This window comes from Arctopsyche grandis, chromosome 11 (assembly GCF_051622035.1).
Source record: "Arctopsyche grandis isolate Sample6627 chromosome 11, ASM5162203v2, whole genome shotgun sequence".
Taxonomy (NCBI): Eukaryota; Metazoa; Arthropoda; class Insecta; order Trichoptera; family Hydropsychidae; genus Arctopsyche; species Arctopsyche grandis.
Genome location: NC_135365.1, coordinates 24671007 through 24684165, shown reverse-complemented (window position 1 = coordinate 24684165; position 13159 = coordinate 24671007). Strand labels below are relative to the sequence as shown.

The following is a 13159-nucleotide window of genomic DNA, read 5'->3' as shown; positions in this document are numbered from 1 at the left end:
CTGAAATCGCAACCCCTTAAATTTTACGATTTTCGGGTAATAAAACCTATAATCGTTATATATTAGGATTTTTTACCACTTAGTTATTTAAATACACAACCTTTCTTCGATTTGAGCTCATTTTCGTGTGTGGTTTCGGAGTGAAAACAATATAATTTGAAGAAACATGCCGCAGAACAGAAAAACACATACGAAGTGCGGCTAATTATATCGAATATGGTGAGTTGTGGAGAAATTTCCTTTTATCATTTGGAGAAATTTCCGCTAGAGTAGGATGTTCCAAATCCACTGTCTTCAGAATCTTGAAGAAAGAACGGGAATTTGGAACGTTACAACGAAAAAAGGGAACTGGATCGAAACGACAGGCATCTAGGAGGGAAGATCGTTTATTGACAAGCGAATCATTACACGACAGGTTCAAAACTGCTACAGAAATTAGACGAGATGCTCCTGAAAGGTTTTCAATCGACATTAATGTGGAAACTATACGTTGACACTTTAGAGATAGTGGACTTTTCGCAAGGAGACCGATGAATAAACCGCTCCTCATGAATAAAATGATGCGTGCACGCTTGGAATGGGCCAAAACACACAAAATTTGGATTGAAATGGATTGGCGAAGAGTCATATTCTCGAATGAATCCAAATTCAACATGGTTGGCTTGGGTGGGTTGCAGAATTTCCGGCGTAAATGTTGAGAACGCTACAAGAAAAATTGCACCCGGAATACAGCAAAGCACCCTCAGAGTATAATCATCTGGGGATGTTTTTTTACTATGGAGTTGGAAAAATTACATTTATGAAAGGGTTCGTGAATGTTGAAATTTACAAAAATATTTTAAAAGATCATCTCATACTATCAATAGTATTTTTTTTTCTTTATTTTATGCATTTGAATGTGTACAATAATAATAAATACAAAAAGATGTGATATTTGAATAAGATTTTCAAAGGAGAAGACTTATTTACAACAACTCAGAGTACCAACATTAACTTGGCCTGGAAAAAGCCCCGATTTGAACCCCATTAAGAACCAATGGAGTATAATTAAACGAAAAATCAGCAAAAACATCATTCTAAACCTTCAATCATTACAAAATACTACCAAAAAATATGATTTGAGAAATTTCCATTACAAATGCTCGAGGAATTCGTAAATTCCATGCTTTGGGGATTTGTCGTAGTCATTACAACAAAAGGGGGAGCAACTAAATATTAAATATTTTATTATCTTATTCTTATGTGTCTATACATTGTTATTCAATTAAAAAAATGTTCAAAAGTGTTGGGTTTTATTTTCTACAGCAATAATGCGTGAAGAAGACATTGGTCGTAAAATATCCTTCACGCTTAATTTGTCGTAGTTCGTTTTTATTACATTTTTCTAACATACATATTAACCCACAAATAACTAAAATGATATTTACCATCATTTTAAATCATTTGGGCGTGACTTTAAATCTAAATAAACGCGTAAAATGGTTTCTTCGTGTTTTTGTAAGGGGTTGCGATTTCAGTGACCGGCAATGTATATATATCATCATCATTTACAGCCATTCGCCATCCACTGCTGGATGAAGGCCTTTTCAACACGCTTCCACACGTCTCTGTTTTGCGCAACACTCATCCATCTCACCCCGCACATTTTTCTAATTTCGTTCACCCATCTTCCTTGCGGTCTTCCTTTTACCCTTTTGCATTCTCTCGGGTACCATTCAAGCACTTCTTTTGTCCACCTTTCGTCCATCCTCCTAGCTACGTGACCCGCCCATTTCCATTTCAATCTATTCACTCTATCCACTATGTCCACTACTCTTGTCATACTTCTCACCTACGTGTTCCGCTTTCTGTCTTTCCTCGTTTTGCCAAGCATACAGTGTTCCATACTTCTTTGAGTGCATTGGATTTTATGTAGCATCTTGGCGTTCAGTGTCCAAGTTTCACATTCATACGTCATCACTGGCAAAACGCATTGATCAAAGATCTTTTTCTTCAGGCAGAGCGGCATTTTTGATTTAAAAACAGCATTCATCCGTCCAAATGCACTCCATCAAATGCACTCCTTCATACGCCTCTTTATCACCTCATCTTTACTAGCAGACAATTTACTAAATATAAATAATTATTTACTACTTCTACTGGTTTATCATCTAATGGGATGCTATCAGGCATGCAATAACTATTGAACATTAGTTTGGTCTTATCTACGTTAATTTTTAATCCTACTTTTCTACTTTCCCTGTCCAGCTGTGTTAGTCTGTTAATTAGGTTAGCTGAATCACGAGCTGTTAAAACTATATCGTTTGCGAACCGAAGGTGACTCAAGAAACGACCGTTGATGCTTACTCCGGCTGTGTCCCACTCCAAGTTCCTGAAAACTCCCTCAAGCACTGCATTGAATAACTTGGGCAATATTGTATCTACATGTCTTACTCCTTTTCCTATGCTAAATCTATCTGTACCTGAAAAAATTTTAACCGAAGCTGTGGCATTCTTATATATTGCAGCTAACAGTCCCACATAGGGTTCCGGCACTCCCTGTGTTTGTAGAGCGTTAAGTACTGCATTATGACTAACTGTATCGAAGGCGATCGACGAAACCTAGGCACAATGGCCGTCGATATTCGTTGGCGCGCTCGATTAATTCGCCAACTACTTGGAGGTGGTCCATTGTGCTGAAATTTGCCCTAAACCCTGCCTGTCCCCAAAGTTGTGAACGGAGTGATGATTCCGTAGTATCCCAATTCCGGTTTATTAAATTTAACTAGAAGTTTAAGCTTAATACCAACTTGAATAAAAAATAAACAAAACAATATAATAAAAATTATAATAATAACTTATATGTGATTAAAGAGCGGACCCAGAGCGCGCAGTTTATTGTTCAATTGTTGTAAATGCTTTGTTAAAGGTTGGCCGGACCTTTTTTTTTGCTCTCTAGCTTTGTAAATAGAACCAAACCACCCCGATTCCTGGAAAAAGCACGGTCTCTATCCGCGCTCTAGTGATTGAACACGCGTCTACCGGAAGCGGCAGTTTACTCTTGTTCAATTTTTTTTCAGTATTATTTTCGACCGTTCAAATAAGTGTGCTCTTATCAATGTGATAAAAATAAAAATAAATCGTTAAATTTAATAAACCGGAATTGGGATTTTATTTAACAATCGCTTGTGTTTTCAATTTTTACTTTAATTTTACGAGCAAACTGAAGATGAGTAAATGGTTCAAATGATGAAGATTTAAAAAAAATTATAAGTTTGTAAGATTATGTAAATTCATAAAAATACTGTAACGTAGAGATTAGATGGGTGATGGCGTGATATCGTGGAACGATGGCTTACGAGTGCTAATCACCTGATATCTCGTTCAGGCCAAAGCTCGTATAGAGGAGCCATATGTAACGGCCAATAGGATCGCCTGACTCATCGACTAACATATCATACATAATAGATTCTCGATTATCGATATAGAATAACTATGATTGCGCCCGATGGGTATAAATATTGGGCACTCTCGAACTGGAAAGCATTCCGAGTGGGAGAGCCGACGGGTGCGGACCTAATAAACCACTTCTACAACACTAGCTGTGTCTTTCTCTCCGATCCTGGAAAGCCCTCTTTACGTCCACGCAACAATACAAAAAAAAATAATGTAAGTACCATATTTGAAACAAAAAACAAAAAAAACAGTTAAATTTATCAAGATCTATTCGCACTGATAAATGCTTATCGAATGAAAAACGCGATAAACCAAATTTCGTTTTTTCACAGCCATTTCACATTCGAAGTACTAAGTAAACAAAACCTTTTAAATTTCGTTTGTAGTCGAATTACTTTATTTTAAACGTATTAAATGTATTGAATATCAATTTCATTAGTATTAAAACGTGAATTAAATCTAATATAATTTATTATTATTTCCCTAAGATTTGCATTCGCTTATCGCTATTAGCGATTTGAACAAGTTCAACTACTGGTGAAAAAGATTAATTAATTAAGAAATGTTCATACACCGACCTCAAACTCTTCTGCGGCAGCAGCAGTTACAAATATACAAAAAAAAAAAAAAAAAATATATATATATATATATATATATATATATATATATATATATATATATATATATATATATATATATGTATATATATTTTATTTTATATTATTTTTATTTTATTGTCACAAATCAATACACACTCGCCATTACAGATTCGCTCCAATGCGACGGGTGTACGTTAACGAAATACACAATACATAAACAATCAGAAATCAGAAATACAGTAATACATACATATACAATCAGAATATATAGCATATAACAATTAATCAGAAATAATAATCATAGTGACATCTATGGATTATTTTTAGATTTTTTTTTGTATACAATTTTTATACATACAATAAATACGAAATTATAGAGATGTCGATAGAGATATCTATAGATTTCAGATTACTGTGTATAATTATTACAAATTATACACAGGCAGATTTTGTGACAACAGGATTAGATCTAATACCAATTTTCAGGAACCGTTTCAGCAATGATCAGATAAAATTAGCAAACTCTGATAGAGAAACGATCGATTTGGAGTCACAAAACCCCCAAATCTAACCAGCAGTGGCGAGGACTCGAACCTTTGACCTCAGTGATGCTAAATATATACGCTACCACTAAGCCAAAACAAAAAACTATATACATATATATATGTATATATATATATATATATATATATATATATATATATATATATATATATATATACATATATATATATATATATATATATATATATATATATATATATATATATATATATATATATATATATATCTTCTCAAATCTTACAAAATACAGTGCTACTCAAACTTGAGGTATTATTACACTGGGTTGACACGAGAATATAAATATGTTGGAAACTAGTGGCCCAGACCGAGTAGCTCGGACGTTACCTGTAACGTGGCAACATGTGATCCAACCCTTTTAAGTCGGACCGCGTTCAACTTTACTCGTTCGAGCAACTCGGTCTTGGTAACTTGAATCGTGTCAACCCGGAATTACTCATCTCACTCAGTGCCGAATACTCAATAAAGAGCTGAAGATTTACTTCTTTGGATGCGGACCGGCGTCTGAGTAGCACTGACATAATATACTATGTATGTAAATGTACGTTAACCAAATGTATTTCAATTGTCACAATTTTATATCAAATTATTCCACATTGGACAGTCAAAATTGGATGAAAATTTCTTAATATTAAATATTTTAAATGTACTTCAATATGTATCGCAACTGTATACACGTAATTCGCTCGAAGTCTAAAACCCCCCATACACGGTCGAACACGTAATGGCTAGCGCGCCGCGTCAGTAAACGAGATCTTGGTGAACAGACGGGCTGAGAAAGAGATGGCCGTATACATAATGCCTGGAGCGCATCCTCGGTTTACGGAAAATCTGTGAACGAGTTGTCAGGTAACCCTTAAAACCCGAATAAATGCCGATTTAAAATTATCACTGATAAGCCTAAGTTGGCATTGGCTATCTGATAAATTACCAAATAGCTCAGTATTTGTAGCGTACGTACCGTACTGTAATTGTGTAGGCATGACAAAATGAACAAGTCTTAAAATATTTGCTTTAAAGTGCTGATATTTTACATAATTACGTACATACATCGAAAATCCAATAAACTATATTATTTTGTACATTTTTCAGTACGATATACATATCAGATAGCCAATGTTATGCAGATGATACAGCTTGCTTCACAAGTAGCAAAAAACCAGACACTATTCTTAAATATCTTGAATTTGCAATTAAAACAATGACTGAACACTTCACTAAGTGGAAAATTCAAATTAATCAAACCAAAACAGACGCCATATTCTTTAGTGTTAGAAAACATAAGCCAAGTTCAGATCTGAAAATCCCCTCTGGAGAAAGTCTGAAATGGCAGTCAGTAATAAAATATTTAGGAGTAACGTTTGATAAAAGAATGAGATGGGCACCTCACATTGAGGCAGCGAAATGCAAGGCGATGCGGGGTATATCCTCAATATATCCAATATTTAATCGCCATAGTTCTTTATCAACGCTAAATAAAATAAAATTATATCGCGCGCTCATATTACCATTATTAACCTATGCTTCACCTGTATGGAATAACGCCTCGAATACTAACCTTTCCAAGCTCCAAGTAATACAAAATAAATCCCTTAAAATAATTTATAATACACCCATATATACTAACCTGAAAAAACTGCATGCTATATATAATATTCCGTTTGTTACAGACATTACTAACAAACTAACCAGTAGATTCTATGAAAGAATCACTAATAACCATACTAACACACTTGTGAAGAGTCTCGGTGATTACAATAAAATGTCTATACCCTTCAGGTATAAACACAGATTACCTAAACACAATCTGCTTTAGGTCATCGACTTTAGATAGTCTTTAATTAATATTATGTATTAGATGTATTATGAACATTTATAAGGATTGTAAATAGGTTTTTGAGCTCTTTTTCCTATTATGCTTTAGATTAACATTAGAATAATATAATACTGTGATTACTAACCAAATTAAATTAAAATTGTAAAATAGAAAATGATCAGTAGATCAGTAGCTATTAAAATAAATATAAGATGTATTGTGAACATAATTTCGTAATAATAAAAAGCATTTAAAAATCAAAAAAAAGATAGCCAATGCCGATTTAGGCTTATCAATGATAATCCTGAATCGGCATTCAATCGGGTTTTAAGCCTTTCACTTGGGTCAAATTCCAAATCAAGGCATTTTCTGACATCAAATTTTTTATATTCTATGTCCGTACAAAATAACAAAATATGATGTTTTGTTATGAAATTTTGTGATACGAAAAAATTCTAGAATCAAAATCGTTGTTGAGGCTCGTGTAAATTGATTTTGGCGACTTTGGTTAGTACGTGTATCGAGAACCACCAACATGTTTGACCGTGTATGGGTCGGGTTTTACAGAAGATATTACTATCAGTTGTGTGCTGTGCCCTAGCAAGTCTGAAATTAAGACTCAGTTTGGAATAATTTATTTATTCTGAAAACACATCGATAACATGACATAATTTGAATATGGATTATATTTATGTACGTTGTTAATTTATTCTTTCTTGATTTGAATCATAGATTTGAACCGTTTTCGTTTGGTTTCTGCTTACAAATTTGAAATAAACCAAGTATTGCACAAATCATAAATCATAATCATGCTGGTTGAACGAGAACAAGCCGTGGAATTTGGAAAGGATGTAATTTATAGAAGGGACAGTATCAAAAAATCTTTTTAAGAAGTTTTTTTTAATATAATTATTATATTTGAATTCAGAGGCATACAATTGAAGAGTAGATTGAAAGTGTTGCTCGTCAGTGATTCGAGGGCTGAGAAATCGGCAGCGGCTTTAAATGTCGCCGTTGGTTTGTATTTTATCACATTTAATTATATTATGGTTCTTTTCAAAACCATGTTTTGTTTAGCATATTGAATGCGTGAATTTATTTTATACAGGTCATCTCAGTGATCCAGACAATATACCGGGAATGGCTCATTTTTGTGAACACATGCTCTTTTTAGGAACTAAAAAATATCCTCAGGTATATAAAAATTGTAATTTTTTCACAATATTATTATAGGTTTAGATTTAAACAATGTTTTATTGTTATAGGAAAATATGTATACAAAATTTTTGTCGGAACATGGCGGCATCTATAATGCTTATACATCCACTGATAAAACTGTATATTTTTTTGATGTCATTCCAGAGCACTTTGCATCAGCTTTGGATATGTAATTCTTCATTTGAATCAATAATGACAACTATGAAAAATTGTACTCTTATTGAAGTTGAATTGTTTTCATTTTAGATTTGCCCAATTTTTTATTTCGCCATTGTTCACTATAAGTGCTACAGATCGAGAATTGAATGCCGTGAATTCAGAAAATGAAAAGAACATATGCAATGATTCCTGGCGTTTATATCTACTGGATAAATCTACGTCAGATCCCAATCATCCATATAATAAATTTGGAACAGGTATGTAATTAAAGTATAAAAAATTGGATTCGAGCAACATTTTAAATTATTTACTGAAAATAGGAAATAGAGATACATTGGAAACGACATCGAGAAAAATGGGAATCGATGTACGCCAGGAGCTGCTTGAATTCCATTCCAAATGGTATTCTGCAAATATAATGACTTTGGTCATCCTTGGAAAAGGTTAGCAAACTAACTAATTGTTGTATGTATTCATTTACATATACAAACATCATAATTCGGTTGAATTATATTTGAAACAATGTTCTAGAATCACTGGACGACCTTGAAAAGATGGCAGTTGAAAAGTTCTCTGAAATAGAGGACAAGGATGTTGTGAAGCCGTCTTGGGCTCAACATCCTCATAGTGAAGATTATCGAGGATTACAAATGAACGTCGTCCCTGTTAAGGATGTGCGAAGTTTGTATTTGGAATTTCCTATTCCTGATACGACAATACATTATAAAACTGAGGTTAGTATTATCAAAGGGACTTTTTTATAAGATTTGGCTATGATTATAATGTCCCAGCGGAAGTATTTTTTCAAATACTTACTTAATATTTCAGCCTTTGAATTACATTGGTCAATTGATTGGCCACGAAGGTCCAGGGAGTCTGTTGTCTCTATTGAAAGTAAAAGGTTGGTGTAATAGCTTATATAGCTATTGCTATCTTGGCGGCAGAGGATTTGCTTTTTTTAATATATCTGTGGATTTATCTGAAAACGGAATCAATCATACTGATGAAATTGTCGAGCTGGTATTCCAAGTAAAGATTCCATTATGTATAACTTTGAATTCGTTAGTTGACTGTGGTTTGCAATGAGTTTGGTTATTTTGCAGTATATAAATTTGTTGAACAAAGAAGGTATTCAAAAGTGGTTCTTTGACGAGATAGCAAATATTCGTTTGACATTGTTCAAGTTTTAAGATAAAGAGGAGCCCAGAGATTTTGTTCAAAAATATGTGAACAATTTACAGGTGGATTTTATGCTAACTTAATTTCAGTTACAAATTGAATTTATTTCTAATATTTTTTATATTTCATTCCATATTAAGAAGGATTATCCGATGGATGAAATCATGAGTGCTGATTTTCATTTAACGGATTGGAAGCCGCAACTCATTCAAGAGTTTTTGTCAATGTTGACACCAGAGCGAATTCGTATAAAGGTTGTTGGTAAAATATTTGCATCAAATTGCGATCAAACTGAAAAATGGTATGGTACAAAATATCACTTGGAGAAAATATCAAAGGAAAAACTTGACGTGTGTAAAATCAAACTGTTGTTAAATTTGTCATAGTCAATTTTTTTCTATTTTTATGTGATTTATTATATTATATATTTTCCAGAGATGGAATAAATGTGGATTAAACGAAGGTTTGCATTTGCCAGCAGTCAACTCTTTCTTACCGGACAGTTTAGATTTGATCGAATCAGATCCCGAATCAAAGGAATATCCGACGATTGTTTGCGATACTCCATTGATAAGAGTCTGGTTCAAACAAGATGATGAATACTCACTACCCAAAATGAATACATTCTTTCGATTCGTTAGGTGAATAATCGTTTTTATTTTTTTTTAATTAAGGCAATTTTATAAAACACTAATTTTCATTATATTTTTAGTCCAATCGTAAATTTCGACCCACTAAATTACAATTTGAATTCATTATTTATATCTTTGCTCAACGATTCACTCAATGAGCTAACTTATGCAGCCGAATTGGCAGGAATCAATTATCAAATTTCTAATACCAAAACTGGATTTACGGTTGGTGTGGTCATGTGATATACATACATATATTATGTTTGTAAGCTTCAATTATATTACTTTTAATGAGTTTATTTTAGATTCAAATAGATGGTTATAATTGTAAACAACATGTCCTTATCAATTGCATCATGGAAAAACTGGCATCGCTTCAAGTGAATCCAGAAAGATTTGCTATTCTTAAAGAAAATTATGTAAGGCAATTGAGAAATTTCGATGCCGATCAGCCGTATGAACTCGGCTGTTTTTATTTGACTATGATGCTTTCAGAAGTTTCTTGGAGCAAAAAGGAGTGCTTGAACATGAAAGACGGTAATTGGTTATACATACATTGTAGCTATGTATATCATAATGAAATTATTTAAAAAGTCGTTCCCTGGTAATTAATTTATTTTTAATATCCATTTCAGCTATTACGATTGATAACTTGCAAGATTTTATTAAAAATTTACTAACAAAAGTTCACATTGAGTGTTTTGTACATGGAAATGCTTCAAAGAAGAAAGCTGTAGAACTCGCATCCATCGTCGAGCAAAAGTATGCAATTCTTATACACATTATTGTGGGACTTATTTTAATATTCTAGCTTAGAAGAATGCATTCATGGTTGAAATATCGTTGAGTTGTCATCTTGTGATGTGACGCGTGAGCGATCAGTTTGCTGTGGCTCTCCGTCAAATTAACAATGTCTCACTTTTTAAATAAATTTTAGGATGCCCAAGAATATAATACCCCTATTATCCCAACAGTTGACACTGATAAGGGAAATTCAACTGAAAAAGGGCAGTCATTATATATTGGAAATCGACCATACCGTTCACAGTAGTTCGTGTGTATTAATTTACTTACAATGTGGCCTACAATCGACGTCTTCGAATGTTTTAATTGAATTACTAGTACAAATTTTATCTGAACCCTGTTTCAATATATTGAGAACCAAAGTGAGTGTGACTAATCTATTTATTTATTATTCGATGTCAGTCTTATTTTACATAATACTTTGCTTTGTTTTTAGGAACAACTTGGCTATATTGTATTCAGTCAAATCCGTCGTTTCAATGGTGTTCAAGGTATTCGGATTATAGTGCAGTCAGATAGACATCCAAGCTATGTAGAATCTAGAATAGAAGCTTTCCTTTGGCATATGGAGGTGTGTAGAAATTATTTTCAACTATAATAATAATTTGTATAAATGTTTATTACTACTATAATTTGAAATTTTCTTCTTTCTTTCAGGATTACATCAACAAGTTGAGTGACCAGGAATATGATAGTCACCGAAATGCTTTGATAGCAGAGAAACTTAAACGTCCTGAAATGATGTTGGGTCGTTCAGACAAATTTTGGACAGAAATTGAATCACAGCAATACCACTTTGATAGGGAAAACGTTGAAGTAAAGGCACTGCGAGATGTTACTAAAAATCAATTATACAATGTATACAAGGTATGTATGCTAAGATTTATTTACTACTTTATTGTGACGATAGTAATACATATATATTTTCATTCAATATAGGATATTCTGTCAATATCCTCACCTAGCCGACGGAAACTAAGTGTGCATATGATATCATCGGCTAAAGGTGGTGCTGGTAATCCGGACACAGTTATAGGTATTATAAAGTCAGAAAATTCCAATGCCGAGCTTCTCCCAGTCCCGGAAGACCATTCAGTGGTATATATACATATGCATCCATACATATTTTTACTTTATAGGTATGAATATTTTGATTGAATTGAGTACTGAACTGGGTTTTTTTAGATGATTAAAATAGAAGATGTCGCTACGTTTAAATCAGGCCAGTCATTGTTCCAGATGGTACCGCCTTATACGGACATCCCACGCAAAGGTACATTTGATAAACTTTAGATGGTGGTGGACGTGAATTTTCATTTTAATTTACCACGTTTGTGAAAATTGTGTTTGAGATTTAATTTGGACACATATTTTGAGGAAAATGTGTGATTGTGTTAGTTAATAAATTTTACATTGTATGTAGATTATACAATTGAGATTTGGCGATTTATGCACAATTAATATAAAATAAGTTACAATAATTGTGAATCATAAAAATGAATGAATAAAAGATTAATACAATATTATTTTTTATTTATTTATTTTATATCTTTTTTTTTTTTTTTTTTACATATATACCAGGAAGGCCTTACAGGTAAATCCCAATGCGCCTTCCTGGCCAATTACAAATACAAATACAGCATTTTTATTATAAGTCGTTGAATTGCGAGACACTGAAAAAACTCGTAAATTAACGAGACATCTATGAAATGTACATTAATTTTTATTGTACATCAATCAAATTTTTCAAATAGTGGTGACATAGTAGGTAGGAAGGATTTTTAGCCAATTTTTTTATCCGGGAACCGTTTCAACAATGAAATCAGAGAAAATTGGCAAACTCCGATAGGAAACGATCAACCTGGAGTCACAAATCCAGGTCTGACCAACAGCATACTCTGAAAAATTCATTTTCATTCAGGGATAGAACCCGGCACCTTCTTGACGGTAAGCAGAAGCTTAACGTCCTGAGCTATGCTGCTGGACGTTAAGCTTCCTGAGCTATGCTGCTATCTTAATGTTTAGAAAGGAAAAACACGATTTACTTAAGCTGATACTTATTTATTTATTTTTAATTTATACCAGAAAGGCCTTACAGGTAACCCCAATGCGCCTTCCTGGCTAAAATCTGTACATTTGATACAAGTGTAGTCAGTGGCGGACTGGGACTGAAATTAGTGCATGCCAGGAGTCAAAGGGGGCCCACCCAGGAATAAAAAAAATTGCCCCCCCCCCATATAAAAAAAATATTTTTTCCATCACGCTAAAAATTAAGGGTAAAAAAAAATAAAATTTTCAAAAATGGGAATAAACAAATTTAAGTACAAGAAAAATGGCAAAAGCAAAATAGATCCATAAATTACATTGTATATTTCTTATTAACCCTTGTCCTAGGTAAATAGAATGCATCATAAAAGAATGCGGCATAAAAGCGGCTTTTCCTTTCGGTAGAAAACAATCAGGAACGTCATTTCAGCTTTTTCTTGGGGGCGCAGGCAAAGATTGTTCAAATTGAATTTTTTTTCAAAAACTTTTTTTTATATCGGAATAAAAATGGAAAATATTCTATGCATACATTGAGTTATAAAATATGAAAATAAGCTTATTTTTTATAAAATAATTATAAAAAAATATTACGTAAAAAGCGAAAAAAGCGCCGCAGGCGAAAATTTTTTTCTAAAAATCTTCACATGGTCAACAAAAATCGACCATCAAACTGAGTCACTAAAAAACTA

The 13159-nt window shown here is 33.0% G+C and overlaps 2 protein-coding genes across 2 annotated transcripts; both read left to right on the top strand.

Moving 5' to 3' along the window:
• The first annotated feature begins 166 nt into the window (after positions 1-166).
• LOC143918612 (insulin-degrading enzyme-like) lies at positions 167-8999 on the top strand. The gene is made up of 10 exons (XM_077440553.1): positions 167-195; positions 269-457; positions 7361-7449; positions 7541-7626; positions 7698-7819; positions 7897-8066; positions 8130-8252; positions 8341-8543; positions 8638-8838; positions 8913-8999. Exons 1-10 carry the CDS (start codon positions 167-169, stop codon positions 8997-8999), a joined length of 1299 nt encoding a protein of 432 aa, XP_077296679.1.
• On the top strand, positions 8924-11949 carry LOC143918840 (insulin-degrading enzyme-like). The gene is made up of 11 exons (XM_077440914.1): positions 8924-9050; positions 9129-9338; positions 9424-9629; positions 9701-9845; positions 9926-10157; positions 10256-10382; positions 10558-10786; positions 10861-10995; positions 11082-11291; positions 11364-11522; positions 11610-11949. Exons 2-11 carry the CDS (start codon positions 9141-9143, stop codon positions 11715-11717), a joined length of 1749 nt encoding a protein of 582 aa, XP_077297040.1. The 5' UTR covers positions 8924-9050; positions 9129-9140; the 3' UTR covers positions 11718-11949.
• The last annotated feature ends 1210 nt before the right edge of the window (positions 11950-13159 follow it).